The sequence below is a fragment of the Colletes latitarsis genome, chromosome 8, assembly GCF_051014445.1.
Source record: "Colletes latitarsis isolate SP2378_abdomen chromosome 8, iyColLati1, whole genome shotgun sequence".
NCBI classification, from domain to species: domain Eukaryota; kingdom Metazoa; phylum Arthropoda; class Insecta; order Hymenoptera; family Colletidae; genus Colletes; species Colletes latitarsis.
This window is the reverse complement of record NC_135141.1, coordinates 29557591-29572809: the sequence shown is the minus strand read 5'-3', so window position 1 is coordinate 29572809 and position 15219 is coordinate 29557591. Positions and strand designations below refer to the sequence as shown.

General features: G+C 34.4%; 3 protein-coding genes and 2 non-coding genes across 7 annotated transcripts in view; 2 read left to right on the top strand and 3 right to left on the bottom strand.

The window, feature by feature from the left end:
* S6kl (ribosomal protein S6 kinase like) overlaps positions 1 to 4414 on the bottom strand; it is a 54375-nt gene extending 49961 nt beyond the window's left edge. Inside the window, exons 1-8 of one of the 2 annotated variants that reach the window (XM_076771711.1) lie at positions 4318 to 4414; positions 3403 to 3464; positions 3177 to 3271; positions 2836 to 3103; positions 2673 to 2757; positions 2496 to 2603; positions 2266 to 2424; positions 2094 to 2182 (exon numbers count right to left, since the gene is read on the bottom strand). In XM_076771711.1, the coding sequence (XP_076627826.1) occupies positions 2094 to 2182; positions 2266 to 2424; positions 2496 to 2603; positions 2673 to 2757; positions 2836 to 3103; positions 3177 to 3271; positions 3403 to 3459 (861 nt within the window). In that variant the 5' untranslated portion in view covers positions 3460 to 3464; positions 4318 to 4414. Of the gene's footprint in view, positions 1 to 2093; positions 2183 to 2265; positions 2425 to 2495; positions 2604 to 2672; positions 2758 to 2835; positions 3104 to 3176; positions 3272 to 3402; positions 3465 to 3810; positions 3967 to 4317 lie in introns of those variants that run through there. The other variant, XM_076771713.1, reaches the window with a different exon arrangement.
* On the top strand, positions 1336 to 1409 carry Trnan-guu (transfer RNA asparagine (anticodon GUU)). Its single transcript has one exon. It is a non-coding gene; the product is annotated as a tRNA-Asn (tRNA).
* Trnaw-cca (transfer RNA tryptophan (anticodon CCA)) lies at positions 1788 to 1859 on the bottom strand. The gene has a single exon. It is a non-coding gene; the product is annotated as a tRNA-Trp (tRNA).
* Positions 4415 to 5086: 672 nt separating the features above from the next.
* On the top strand, positions 5087 to 5920 carry LOC143345023 (cytochrome c oxidase subunit 6A1, mitochondrial). Its single transcript, XM_076771721.1, has 3 exons — positions 5087 to 5282; positions 5503 to 5657; positions 5725 to 5920. The coding sequence occupies exons 1-3, from the start codon at positions 5180 to 5182 to the stop codon at positions 5806 to 5808; spliced, it is 342 nt and encodes a 113-aa protein (XP_076627836.1). The 5' UTR covers positions 5087 to 5179; the 3' UTR covers positions 5809 to 5920.
* Positions 5921 to 6236: 316 nt separating this feature from the next.
* On the bottom strand, positions 6237 to 13433 carry LOC143345009 (uncharacterized). Of its 2 annotated transcripts, none has more exons than XM_076771688.1 (3): positions 13089 to 13433; positions 12700 to 12818; positions 6237 to 11536 (listed from the first exon to the last, which is right to left on the bottom strand). In XM_076771688.1, the coding sequence occupies exons 1-3, from the start codon at positions 13194 to 13196 to the stop codon at positions 6364 to 6366; spliced, it is 5400 nt and encodes a 1799-aa protein (XP_076627803.1). In that variant the 5' UTR covers positions 13197 to 13433; the 3' UTR covers positions 6237 to 6363. The 2 variants fall into 2 exon arrangements, with proteins under 2 accessions (XP_076627803.1, XP_076627804.1); XM_076771689.1 differs by having other exon boundaries at positions 12706 to 12818.
* Between the last annotated feature and the right edge of the window lie 1786 nt (positions 13434 to 15219).

Genomic DNA, 15219 nt, shown 5'->3' with positions numbered 1-15219 from the left:
TCATACTCTAGCGTTACAATACGCTAACAAACGAGTCAAGAAGTGGCGTTCGCGTGCACCTGCCAGTATAACCAACAATTAAAATAACAAACGTCGTATAATAATCGGATTCAAGTAATATCGGAAGAATATTTTATCCGTAAACGCAGCTGATGAGGAATTTAATTAAATATCCCAGTAAGAAACTATTTTTATTAAGTTTCCGATCGCGTTACGCAACAGAGGGTTCATCGATCCTTCTTAAACTTATTTGACTTTTACCGTTCCAGAAAATTTTTTAGCCCTACTCGCGAATGCCCCGCGAATGTGAAAGTTGTGTATAAACTGCTTGATCTAAAAAAATAGCGAAGGAGTCGCATCATAAACCAAGGCATTTCAAACCTATAAAGTATTCGAACAGCTCCTCCTCGAGGAGCGTGTTCTTTGTCCCACGATTCGAGGAGGACGAATAATCGTGTCCGCGGGGAATGCACTTGCACAAGACTCGTAGATTCGCGTGATTGGTCGTCACGCCTAGCGAACAATCTTTCAGGCCGCACGACGACGACATTTCTCCGTGATGCATCGAAGTGCATCGATTCGTCAAAGGGCGAATGAAAAGCTGGCGCGCGCTCTCGGGCACGGTTTGTAAACAGTGAGGATACGCGAGGTGAGTGGACCCAGCGAAATGTCAAGGCGCAACTGGATTTTGCAACAGAACGGGATACGTTGGTTTCTTCGATTCGAGTTCCCGCATAGTTTTACGCAAGATCGACCAACAAAATGCGCCGAGAGTTCGCGGGAAAATAATCAACACGCCGCGATCGAGGAACAACCAGTCGATTCAACGCGAAATCTTACACGTAACTCGAACGGTTAAACATACGATTCGACTTGGAGGAATTTTTTTTTATTATGGATTCAATATGTTTTTATAGAAATATATTTCAAAGTATTACCTTCGACGTACCGTGTATCTCGTTAAGAGAATATTTGCCAGGTACTTTCGTACGCGGAAAGAACAGAGGAATCTGTTTGTATTAACCCCCTGCGATCCAAATATTGTTGAGGAAATAAATTATTCGATGTTCTGAGAAGACGTTTAAACAAGAAATATCAGAGAATTATCGACGTACTAAAATAATGCAGGCTCAATATGTTAATATTCGAAGCTCGCGCGAACTGTATTTTAAATTTTAATTGAGATATCATTTACGAGCATAGAGCGTTACAAACAGTTTGTACTCGTAATATTTAAATAGTGTTTATGTGAAATATTAATACGTTTAATGCGTCTATGTTCCCAGAACTTATGAGCACGCCATAAATGGGTACAAAGAAAGGCGACAGTCAACTGCCTCCGTGGCGCAATCGGCTAGCGCGTTCGGCTGTTAACCGAAAGGTTGGTGGTTCGAGCCCACCCGGGGGCGGTTCTTTTTTATACTTAAAAAAATTATCTTTTTACTTTTATCGTTTGAAACTGAGAAGAAATTTCATAATATCTACAGTACTTTGATTTATTTAAATATTATTGAAATAAGAAGAGCATGATAATTATGGAAATAATACGTTAAACTACTTGTGTAATATCGTGAATAAATTTGAAAATTCAACGGTTGTTTAAAAATGATATTAATGCTGCGTTAATGTTAAAATATCTATCGTATATGTTAAAAGTGTGCCAACTATATTGAATAATAACATATATATGAAATATAATTTTTCTCTAATTATTCATTCGTGAGTATAATCCATTTTACGTCATGAAATACAACAAAAAGAAAAGAAAAATTAAAAAAAAAATGTATTGACCCCGACGTGATTTGAACACGCAACCTTCTGATCTGGAGTCAGACGCGCTACCGTTGCGCCACGGAGTCGGTTACTCCAAATTTACTTCAAATTGCTTAGAAGGAACAAACATACCTATCTCTAACTAGTAAAATATATATAACGTTCTAGTAATTATCGATTTAAATTAATTAAATTTAAATTTATATATTTTATACAATACTCGATGCTACGTATATTTAGCAATTTTTGTATCAAACGATAATTTCAATCATTATATACCATAGTATTTAAGGGTTTCAAAACAAATGTGTATTACATACCTGATTTGTAAGCATGAAGCAAGCTAGAACACCCAATGACCACCAATCCACCTCCTGTCCATAATATTGCCTCTTCAGTATTTCCGGCGCTGAAACAATACATATACAAGAAAACATGTAATTACTACTGCTATTTAAGTAAACGGTACTTAAAGAATATTTTAATATTTACCCATGTACTCGGGTGTTCCGCAAAGTGTATTTGTTCTTTCTGTATGATTTAACCACTTTGCAAGACCAAAATCTATGATCACAGCATGACCCTCTTCATTCAGAAGAACGTTTGTTGCTTTTATATCTCTGTGTACTATGCCAGCATTGTGTAAAAAATCTGATGTAACAGTAAAAAATTAGAAATTCTAAAATACACGGAACTATTAATTAAGAACAAAACATACTTACCAATGGCTAAAGCAACTTCAGCTACGTATATTCTAACTATATTTTCTGGTAAACAGCCACACTGTTCTACTAGAGAAAATAACTCTCCACCGCCGACATAATCAGTTACTGAAATTATTAAGTATTATAAAAAATATTCAATAATAACCACTAATAAAGTAAAAAGAATAAACTTACAAATATATAATGTTTTCCTTCCCTGCCACTTATGGCAGCAGTTTAATATAAATGGATGGTGCCCAACTAGTTTTTGTATAGCAACCTAACATTGCATATTGATTTAAAATCTATTATCTCCTAAATTAAGTGAACATTTACTTAATTTTGACAGCCTACATACCTCCTGTTTAGCCTGGATTACTCCATTTTCTGCAACCACTTTAGCTTTGCTAATTACTTTTAAAGCAAATAATTGTCCATTTTCTTGTTTTCTGATCCTGTATACTTGTCCATATGCACCTTTGGCTATCACATTTAAAAGGGTATAAGAAGCTTGCAAGGGTACTTGTCTTATTTGAAATTCTGGAAGAAACATAGCTTGAGACCGTGATACTGGCCATGATGTTTTTGAAGTACCCAGTGGATCATATAATGTATCTTCGCTCCAACTAAAAATATTCGATTTGTTATTATATTTATGTCATACAAAATGTGTAGCACTTAAAAGACCAATAAAACTACCTTCTGTGAGAAGCACGAGACCATGATTTAGATTCCTTCTTTGTGGACTGCGTTGATCCAACACAACTTCCACCAATTATATCACTAAGACTATACTATTTGAAAAAAAATTAAACCAACAGTTACTGAACCATATTAATTTATATACGGTAACATATTGTTTCTTTACTTGGTTAATAATATTATTTAAGCTATAGAGGTTATAACAATTTTGACTAATATATACCTGACTAGTATACTTCTGATTATTCTGATAATTATTTTTAGAAGTAGTATTACCCATTCGACCTACAAAATTGTATAGTATTTTCAATATCGTAATATTCAAACTTCGTAATAGATAATAAATACATATTTATTTTGTCCACAATCTTTTATTTCATTCAAGCATGTTTGAAAATGCGTAATAAATTCTCCCATGTGCATTAAAATTGCCATTTAATTATGATGCAGTGATTTAGAATCAGTACATAGACAATAAAATGATTTATTACAAAAATCAATTGCCAAATGTACACATATCTAAGATCTACATAATTCGTTCATATAACGAAATTACTATTAATTAATTCCAATAATTATGGACTCTTTAATAAGATTCCATACATGTACGTATTAATACTTTATTAATTACCCAATGACAGTTAAATACCATAAATGTACATTAATAATTTTGAAATTTTGTAGACCGTCCAATCGAACTGTCTTTAAACGATTAAGAAAAAACAAAGGAAACCCAAACACAAACGACACAGCAGTATTATATTATTTCGTCTCTAATAATGATGCCTACTGTTACAGTAAATTGATTTTCATACGTAATTGGGAAAAAGAACGAAAGCAAATATCATCGAATTCGGTATACGATTTGAATTATTACGAATCAAAATGATGCATGTATCATCACGTGACCTAACATTACACAGATGACGCACAAGGATAGTCCTATCGTCTTATAAATTTTCCCCAATATAAAACTAACGTACCGACATAAAAGAAATTTCAATAATTTAATCAATATTTCTAGTCAATCTGTCTTTCATTAAGAGAAAACAATATACCACGGTGAAATTTTGTATGGACTGTGACCAAATACATTGCATTAAAAAAATGGAGTTACTGAACGATTACAAAATTTAACCTGCGATTTGGTCAGATTTACACTCGTAGCTTCTTCGTAGACAGACGGGACCAATCGATTTTCCCTTCTATTACAAACACTAGAAATTCAATTATACGTATAAAACTGACTTCAGAATTTAATTTTGTTTATTAATTTAACACACTACCAATTCTTCCGAGCATTCGATCCCATTGATTTCTTAAATTTAAGACATTCATTGCAAGTTATCTCAAAAGCTACATTGAAATTTTCAAATTTTCCTCTGAATGCTCGTCTGTGGCACTACATACCAACAGAGAATCGGTTAATTATCGACTAAAAATAACGTTTAAACTCTTCGGAAAGGAGCATAGAATCGACATCTTTCGGAAAGTGTAACAACTAATTGAAAGTTACGCAGTAACAATTGGAAGTATGTTTTCGTAATGAAAACAAAATAATATTTAGTTTTGTCTGAAACCTGTTGAATTCGCCGGCAAGACTTATATACCAAACTCTGGCTTAGTACAGAAATATTTAAATACAAAATTTCATTATTTGAAAACACGCCACAAATTCATGCCGCGTGAGGGGAAAATCACCAATCTTATTATTTTTGTACAAGTACGCAACAAAATAGAATAATATATATTTAATATTTTTATTAACACCTATATTTAACATTTTAATTATCGTAAAACAATGATCAGAGACTGTTTTTCCTCGCGACGAATAGAAGTATGTTGCGTTGGAAATAAAACTAAACTAGTGATTTTCCCCTTACAGCTATTGAATACCGTTCGTAAGCCTCCAGTGGCGAATGCATGAGACATTACAAGATATTAGGAAACTCGTACCGACGACAAAAGTGAAGGAACGAAGTAGTTGAATTGATCGCAAAATGTTTAAAGTGCAAAAGGTAGGCCAATTTGGCCATGTGTTGAAGCGAGGCATGTCAGATATTGTCCAAACTGTAGAGCAACGTTCTCATTCTCCCGGAGAAGGTATATTAAATTATATTGAAAAGATTTCATAAATAAGAAACATTGTGTCGAAAGTATTATCACGGTATTACTTTTTCATATCTAATATCACCGTGTTATGCTGTTATTTATAAAAAATAAAGTCACGACTTATTTGCACAACTTTCGTTAAGATTTGTCAAAGTATAAATTTTGCTTAAGGTTACTGTAACACGTTATGTAAGAACAATTTCGATTTTAGGTCCCGAAAAAATGTGGAGGAACTTAACTTTGTTCGTAGCCATTCCTAGCATTCTAGTTTCCATGGTTAATTGTTATCTTACTAAAAAAAAAGAAGAGGGACACCTACACCGACCTGAATATAAGGAATATCCATACATGAAGGTTATGAACAAGGTACATGAGGTTTTAAAATTTACTATGAAATTATGACGTAATTTAATCGGTTTTGACTTTGGTGCAGCCTTTTCCTTGGGGAGATGGTAAACATTCGCTTTTCCACAACCCTAAAATGAATTACATACCCGGCGTTGGTTATGAAGAGTAACTCTGTAAAATTATTACTGTCTAGTTTACATTAACTAATATTATATATATATTCTAATCTTGTATTGTATCACAAGTAACAGCATTAATAAAAATAATAAAATTTCGTTTCATTTCATTTGATATTTCTAAGTATGCTTAAGAAAACTATATGTACATTACAATCTTGTATTCTGTAGAAATTGAATAAATATTGCCTCTATCTGAATAAATTCGATAAAGTTTAAACATTTAAAACTCAAAATAGATTGCTTACCTTGGTGATCGTAGTCTACAGATACATGCAAAGAATTCAGGTAAATAACTAATATAAGGCAATGAGTAGAATTTATTTTTAATAGTAACTACAATAAGTATTTTGAGTTTTCTATATTTTGCAATATTTGTACAAAAGGTAATAATTTATAAAAACAATTCTATAAAAAAAAAAGAAAAAATTAACATTCTTAAATTCTAACTCAAAACAGCACCAATAAATACTGTTTAACATAACAGAGTCATATTTCGTATTTGAAGAAATAAATGTAGAACATCAGAACTAACAAGATAATCTCAATTAGAAGTATATACTTTTTTCTACTGGTTTACAGTTTTTGTAATGTTCTTGCCAATGTAATTCCGCGCATTCTTTACAGCAATATTTAGCTTCCAAACAAATTGAACACACTACAGTACTGGGTTTGCTACACCTTAAACATATTTTAATTTCTTCTTCTTCAATATTTCCTTCTGTAATGGATATAGGTATATTGCTACCTTCTTCCATGTTTTCAAATGCTTCAAGTGTAATACTCCTAATATCTGCAATACATGATGTAATACTTTCTTCCAACGAAAAATTATTTGTGTCTGTATCATTAGGATATTCAATATTATTGTCTGAACTTTTATGTGGAAGTTCTGTTAAAATTTCACATTTAGTATTATTTAGAGGTGGTAACACTCTACTAGAAAAAAGTTCTAATTCTTCTGGATGTTGTGTACACTCTTCAGGTACCTCATTCTCTGTTTTTATTACAGTATCTTTATTATTATCAGCTGCATCGATATTAACAACCGTTACGTGATCGTTATTAGGAGAAATTTCTACAGTAACTAAATGTGAATTTAATTGCTGTGATACATCTTTAGTAGATTCTTCCAAGTCAGATGCTACTGATATTTCTTTTTGAGCTTTACTAGGAATATTTTTGCTTGTCTGTTTCTTTATGGAATTTCCTAAATCCTTATTTACTGCACTTTTATGATTTTCGTTACAGTTTGATGTTGTTTGAATTTCTAAAATTGATGTAAGTAAAGGATGATTTTCTTGTAGGATAACCACGTCTTCATCTCGTTCATTCGTTCGTATTGCTTCCGTATTTAATACGTTTGATTGTTGTGTCTGATCAGGTAATTGCATATTTTGCAAATTATTAGTTACTTCTTGTTCTTTTTGAGATTGTTTCTGTTCTTCTATAACACTTAAATACTCTTGAAGTATTGTATTACATTGGTCTACATTCATTGTTTTAGGTTGTTCTTGATTAGCATCAGATTTACCAACTTGACATTCTTCTTCATTCTTTTGTGCAGTAATTTGTATTTCCTTTGGAACGTCAGTACTAATGTTTGTAAGTAAATTATTTTCGAACACATTTGCTTGATATTCATTTTGTTCATAGTTTTTTATAGTTTTTTCTACATGGTGTTTCAAAGCTCTTTGAAAATTAATTATTAATGACCTCTCTAAATTAATTTCTTGCCACGTTTGCGGGGTATATTCTTGATCGAACCGCGCAATACAATCAAAATAGAAATTTATATGTTCAAGTAATATAATTTTTTGAATATCAGAAAAATATGTCAATATATCAAATTGCGTCGCTATTGAATGAGACGAGATTTGTGTAATATTTTCTTTCTTATTTTTAGAAACTATCATGTTTCGTTTAATTTTAGAGGAATGAATATTCTGTCCATATTGAGGGGACATCTTTTGTTTCGAAGTAACGTTTTGAGAAATCTTTGGTGCTGGTCGCTTTTTATACTTCTGTATGCTTTGTTCTTTAGATTTCAATTCAAACCGTGGTGCACTTGGTACAGTTAGTGGTATGTCACTTCTCACTGGTATATTCTGTTGTGTATTCTGAGTTAATTGTTGCCTATTTTGTGACTGAATACACTCTCGTATCGTATTAAAGACCGGTTGCGTATGAACAGTCTTCGGAAATTGTTGACCCACAGATTTAATACTTTGTTGCTGGATCGTATGTATCCGATTACTATTTTGTTGCTGGATTGTATGCATCTGATTACTATTTTGTTGCTGGATTTCATGCGTCGTTTGAATATTTTGTTGCTGGATAGTTTGTCTCGGGCATATATTTTGTTGCTGGGTCGTTTGTGCTGGATGAATATTTTGTTGCTGGATCACTGGCGTCGGATGAATAATTTGTTGCTGGGTCGCTTGTGTCAGATCAATATTTTGTTGTTGGATCACTTGTGTTGGGCGAATATTTTGTTGCTGGATCGCCTGTGTTGGGCGAATATTTTGTTGCTGGATCGCCTGTGTCGGGCGAATATTTTGTTGCTGGTTCGTGTATGTCAGATTTGTTTCTTGACTAATGTGTACCGGATTAATATTTTGTGGATATATCGTGTGTGCTAGGTTAACATTTTGGTTTCCGACCGCGTATGCTGAATTAATATTTTGTTGCTGGATCGTGTGTGTGGAATTGGTGTTTCGTTGTATTGGATGATTTGGTCTAGATGCGTTACCAGCGTAAAATTTATTCATCGGTGGTACATATACTTGTGCAACATATTGCTGATTTAAATAGGATGTGTTTGATACTGGCGCATAAATATGATTCCCTGGTTGGTTTGCACCAATGGATGATTGTGGTACTTGTTGGAAGGGAATACTTTGCGATGTATGGACATTTGTTACTTGGGTTTTCCTATTCAAATATGTAGGTAAAATTCTCGATTTTAAAACTGGTCTTTGTGTTTGCAACCTATAATTCAATTGTTGTAGATTAAGTAGTGAATTATTAGAGGGATTCGTTTGATTTAAATTTGAAGAATACTGATTTTGCACAGGAGTTACAGGAATTGAATTTTGTGATGTTTGGAACATTCGAGGATTCTGATACATATTTTGATTTGGTGTTACATTTTGGCGTTCATTAAAATTATCTCTTGCAATTTGAGTCTCGTAATTTAAGGTTTTCACGTATTCGGACGTGAGCGATGGTGCATAAGTAAATAATTCCTTTAGAGTCAATTGTGGCAATTTAAACATCGATTTGTTAAGTCTTTTTATAACTCCATGAATAAGAGGTACATAACTATTACTGCTTAATGTATTCTTTAATTTTTCAAATTCTGAATACAGTAATTTATCGCACTCTAAATTGGAAGTGTAGTTAGAATCACGTATACGTTGAATTGTTGTATATATATTGTACAAAATACCTTGTAGAAATCTTTGAGTTTCTATACTAATTTTCTGTTTACTACTATAAGATGTTGCTTCAACAGAGGCTGATGTAGATACTGGTACAGATGTTGCAGGTAGTGTTTGCGCCTGAGGAATAGCTAAAGATACGGGAACGGTAGAATTCAAAGAACTATCTGATATTGTTATTGTACTTGTATCTAGAAGATTAGAAACAGTAGATACAACAGGATGTATTGGCGTGGGACACCATCTAGAACCTAATTCTGCACTAGATAATACCCTTAATCTAGGTTGAGGAAATTTATTAGACTGAGTATTTGCCTCTTCTGTAGTATGGTTTAGTTCAGATTCCTGTAACACTGTTTCGTTTATATCATGCGACGTATTGCACGTATTGTCATTTATTAGAACAGCTTCTGCCCTTTTATCAATAGATGCTATTGCACTGTTTAAATTTATATAATCACTTTTTTTACTGCTGTTTGGTTCTTTCTCTTTAGCTTCGTCATTCTTATTACAATTCGATATTATTTCTGATAATATTTTTAAATTCGACTGTTTATCTATATCTTCCTTAATAGTGTTTTGATTTTCATCTCTTATGCCATCTTCCTTAATGCTAACAACATTTCCTTTAGATGTAATCAGACATTTTTCATTTAAGAACATTTCAATAAGTGCATTCAAAACTTTTGTATGTAAATTATCATTTTCTTGAGACGTTTTAGTATCATCGCTTATAACTACTTGAGCGTTGCAATCTGCATTGCATGTTTCTAAGTTAATACAAGGTATTGTGTTAGTGCATGTTTCTGTTTTAACTACAGGATTAATTTCTTCTGGTCTTTCAGTCGTTTGGAATGTTTCTGTAACATCCGTTGTAATTGTAGTTTTCGAAATATCTTGAGTATCGCAATCCGCAAAAATATCCATTTCCGATTTTCTAATTTGTTGCGATGTTTCTGTAATATCCATTATAGTTATGGTTTCCACTGTATCACTTTCGTCAGAAATACTGATTAATTTCTCTGTTTGAACACTGTCTGCCGCGCATGTATTAGTTTGTGATTTATTGTTTTCAACTTGATTAATGATTTCAACACTTTCATCCTCGTTAACTTTTGGTTCATTGGTCATTTTAGATTTTATAGAAATCTCCTTAATATCTTCACTGTATTCGTCTTGTATTGTTGAATCAGGTACAGCTCGTTGAATATCCTTCAGAATTTCTACAGAACCAGCAGCTCCATTTGTACTTTCTTCAGTAATGCACAATCCAGAATCACACGAGTCAACAGAGTCCTTTTTCCGCCTTCTTTTGAACCTCTTCTGTAAGATATCTTGTTCTTGCTCATCTTCGCTGATACTTGTACAATTTCCGAAACACGATCGCCACTTGCTTTTTACTTGTCGTTCCTTTTTTCGGAAAGTTCTCTTCATTCCATCGATAGATGCATCAATTTTTGTTCTCTTCTGTAACGAATCTGAACTTATCAATTCGCGTGACCTCTTTGGAATTTTCTCTTGTTTGGCTGCTACTTTGGTATTACTAAGTAATTTTGTACCGTTTTCAGGAATACTTGCTAACGACATTTCACTTTTATTACTCTTTTGCGCGATATATTTGGTTTTACATAATATAGAACCTACTTCAATATTTGCACCTTTGTTTCTATTAACATTCGATTTAGCAGAATCAGTCTGTTCAAAATTATAAGAACGTACATTGCTTTTTGTGCAATTTTTCTTATCTTGAACTGGTGCGTAATTTATAACACTGCTTATGTAATTACATTCATCGTCGATATGTTTAAATCGATCTTCATCTTGATTGCAAGTGGACTTTTTATTCGAAGGTAAGTCTTTACTATTTATGCAACCCCTATTTCGTGATTTAAATATGATATCTGTAGATACGATTACAGAATCCCTTTTATTCATTGACTTCTCAGGTATACTCATTTTTGATGAAACAATTTGGTCCAACTGCTCTAAAGCTTTATCAAAGGGATGTAACGTAGTCGGTATGTTATTCCCCAACTTAAAATGTTTGCTCGATACAAGTGACTCTCGAGGGTTCTTTATTAGCGCATCTTTGCACGCTTTTATTCGTTCTGTTTTATTATTTTTCTCTTCATCGGCGCAAACTACCGTCGTGTCTGGTTGCTCTGCATTTCTTTCCCCCCGTCGCGAATAATGCTCGGAAGATGTAATTTGAGATCTACAAGCGTTCGCGATTTCGTCACATACCTTCGCTTCATTTTCTAACGATAGTCTCTTTGGTCTGAAACACAAATTTGATTACCATTACCGCAAACAATTTAATTTCATTGTAATCAGTAAATATTTTACCGAAATTTTTTAGAAGGTCAAAAAACGAAGCGACTAGGTCATCAACGATCAATGTGGATTAAATTGCGAATTTAAATCAACAGTATTGGACATTTCACATAAATCAGATACATTACGTTTAAAATAAACTTCTTATGAGAAACAGATATGACGTTTCAAGTTTCTGTATTTTTACATTATAGTAACTGATAACCGTTGTACAAAGTTCATTGATAATAAGATCTATTTACTCATTTACAGATAAATTATATACATACACGCACAGAAAAGCGTAATTTTTGTTGTTAATTGTGCGATCGAATGACATTACAAACTTTTCAATCTTAGAATCTTTTGAAAACATATTTCTTCCTATATGCAAGATACTTAAATAGGAACTAAGTATGTGATGTAATGCAAACAGATTTGCACTCTATATAACACATATAAATAATATGTATTATAATGTATGTTCGCCTACAATATATATATTTTAAGATTGAAGGCACTTTGGTCTGCATTATAAATTTCTTTAACTTGCGTTTATTCCTTTCTATTCTTTTTGAACAGAAACGCCTGAAGTTTTCGTTTTATGATCGCTTAAGGTATAACAATATTTTTTTTCGAGGGTCTGCAAACGCATATTTAAAAATCCCGTTAAGTAGGCCCTACACGGTCAGCCGCATCGTTTAGGGCCACCTTTAGGTTGACTCAACTTCTGGAAACCCAATATCATCTAAATTGCTGGCAATAAACCTAATTTGCACGATTGGGGACAATGGGGCAACTACTACCCTACCTGAGACCATTTTGGGTCTTATTTCTACTATCTCAATAGGAACCTCTCATATTGGTCGTGTTCACTGTACACATTTGTACATAAAGAGGAAATAACTAGTTGAACATCTTTCAACTCTTAACCAGCTATAGCTAAACGTTTCTTTTTTCTTCTCTAATAAGAATTGATCAAGTCTTATTTACTAATTTATCAATGGCTCGACGCGTGAGTCATCCATGCTGTTGGCTATGCACCCCGCCATTGAAACTTAAATCGTGAGACAAAGGGGTAACCAAGTTGCTGGAGGAATTACTCATCGACACAAGGTGTATATTTACCCATACTTCCTAGTCGTTGGTTGCGGCGTAAGAACCACGTGCGGTCTCGTTGCGAGTTGGACCAAGCCTCGGTGTACCTGCCTCCGCGACAGTCCAAGATTTTTCAGGTCCGTTTTCAGCTGAAACAATCGCCATCGTACTTTGTAGTGAGATTCGAACGACATGTTTGATCGGGTTCCGTATATTAGAAACGCGCACGAAATTCGACAGGGGAAAGAAACAAACAAACGTTTCTCGGTTCGCGATCGTGTTTCAGCTGCGTTCGTTTGTTTCCGCTCGGGAGACACGTGCACCTTCCCTCGCAACAGCAAGCAACGTGTTTTATCGTGACAAAAATGCAAGAAAAAAAAAAAAGAGAGAACGAAAGCTTAAACGTGAATGAACCCCACCTTTTGTAGCACTTCGCAACGGCGAACAGGTCCGACGCAGTGAAGCCACCGTTTCAATACGAGGTTGTCGAGGCTTATTGGCACGTTGGTTTGCGTGCTTTCTGGCATCGTAGCAGAGAGTCACCTCTCCTTTGTGTAGCCTCAAATATGTTTCGTAGGGAAACAGCCACGACTCGACTGTGTCTGTGACGGGGTAAACACGACGTCGTCAAACGCGTGCCCGTGAATTCGGTTCAAAAACATTCGTTCAACAACGCGACGATCAGCGACAAATTCATACGAAGATCGGCTTCGACGAGTTATTGCAAGCTTCTCATGGCCGCTCAATTTTCTACACTCGCTGCAACGACCATCTCCAACTTGTCTGCGGAGGGCCTTAAGTTAGACCTCACGTTTTCTCCCACCATTACTATTCCCCGCCCCACTCTAAATACCCCTTTGTTCTTTGCGCGCTGCGTACGAAACAAACTAGAGGTTACAGAAGATCGCCATGTTTCGACGAAATTAATAATTTCGTATCATTTACAATTTTTAATGAAGTTGTAAGATATCGGCCGAGGCTGCAGCGTTTAAATATTGCGCAACAAGTGTTAAATGTTAGAGATTTTGATCTCGTTTACTGTATAGAGACGCAGAAGTCATTTTTCTATTGTAATACGTAATCCATTACATATAATATAAAAGGTGTCCCGTAACTGGTGGTACAAGCGAGTAGGGGTGATTTTACGTGTAAGATTGAATCGAAAATGTAGAATAAAATTTCTTATATGACTTTTTATTTTCGAAAAAAATAAGTTTGAAAATTTATCGAGTACGCGTGCACTTGCACCAGCTTCAAAAACGTTATCAATGGATCGATGAACTGTTGGAAGTGATGTCCACATTGTTGCAAACATAACTGTGCTCTCCTTATTAAATTGCATCGAACGTTTTCTAATGTGTTCTTGTGCAATTTTAATTATTCAAACGCTACAATAATTTTTTATTTTAATTGTTAAACGCTCGTCATGTCATCACTGTACACGATCACTGAAGCTAAATCAAGTACACACGTACTCGACAAATTTTCAAACTTATTATTTTAAACAAATTTTATTCTATATTTTCGCTTGTACCCACCAGTTACGGGACACCCTGTATATAGCATCCCGCGCTGTAGATCTCTGCTATTTCATCGCAATATTTTCATATTTATAATCAATGTTTGCGTCGTACAATTAGTTTTCCATACACGTGTTCATCGGTAAACGCGCTTTGTTTGCGAAACAATTTTTATATTTTGTCATTAATTCCAAGCGTTTTACCGTATTATGAATCTTCAATTTATAGCAAATCGTCATATGGGTAAAAATGCAAACGAAGACAGTACGATAATATGTATGATTCCTCCGATAATGATTCGAGCAAGTTAGTTTGGCACTTCCGTCTCCAAAGATATCACTTGTCCGAAGGCCCGGCTTGTACTGAATTCTGAGTCCTGTGTTAACCAGAAACTGCCCCCCCACTTACGCACACTAATCCACAGCCATATTTACGTGAGCTCCGGCGCTTCGGGCAACTTCGGGAATTGCATAGTTCGGTTGACTATAATTTCTAAAGCTATGAAGCTTTAGTCAAGAAACCCTATTGAACAAGTTTATTTTGTACCTCGTCTACGAGGAAAATAAAAATGCCTGGGTAGTCGAGTCTCGAAATTGCATATGTCGGTGATGCAAATCGGATTTCAACTGTTTCGAGAGCGAGAAGGAAAGGCTCACATTCGCCATCTTTCTCGAATCCCCGAACTTGCCCGAAGCGCGTTTCTGGTGATATATATATACGTGATTGTACATCAGTGGGCATAAGTGGAGGGGATGTTTCCTTTGGACACCAGTCTGCGGCCTGATAACACTGACTGAATCCGACAAACTTCTTTCAGCTATTTATATGTATAAAAAGACAGACGATACAACGAATTCTTAATCTGAATGACGATTTTTAATGACGATAATATGTAGTCTCAGAATATAGATAATTCATTGGTCACATGACACCACTCAAGATATTTATATTTTGCTTCGACTGCGTAAAAGTACGAGAGATAATGTGAAAGCGATTATATGTATACGTGTATTTTATTAGCGATCAGGAC

What these genes read in the sequence shown, in the direction of transcription:
- LOC143345023 (XM_076771721.1), top strand. Translation starts at nt 5,180, where the DNA reads ATGTTTAAAGTGCAAAAGGTAGGCCAATTTGGCCATGTGTTGAAGCGA. An exon ending in TTCTCATTCTCCCGGAGAAG is followed by an intron (nt 5,283 to 5,502) that starts GTATATTAAATT and finishes TTTCGATTTTAG; the next exon opens with GTCCCGAAAAAATGTGGAGG. An exon ending in ACATGAAGGTTATGAACAAG is followed by an intron (nt 5,658 to 5,724) that starts GTACATGAGGTT and finishes ACTTTGGTGCAG; the next exon opens with CCTTTTCCTTGGGGAGATGG.
- LOC143345009 (XM_076771688.1), bottom strand. Translation starts at nt 13,196, where the DNA reads ATGCCAGAAAGCACGCAAACCAACGTGCCAATAAGCCTCGACAACCTC. An exon ending in GTTGCGAAGTGCTACAAAAG is followed by an intron (nt 12,819 to 13,088) that starts GTGGGGTTCATT and finishes CGATTGTTTCAG; the next exon opens with CTGAAAACGGACCTGAAAAA. An exon ending in CCAACGACTAGGAAGTATGG is followed by an intron (nt 11,537 to 12,699) that starts GTAAATATACAC and finishes TTTGTGTTTCAG; the next exon opens with ACCAAAGAGACTATCGTTAG.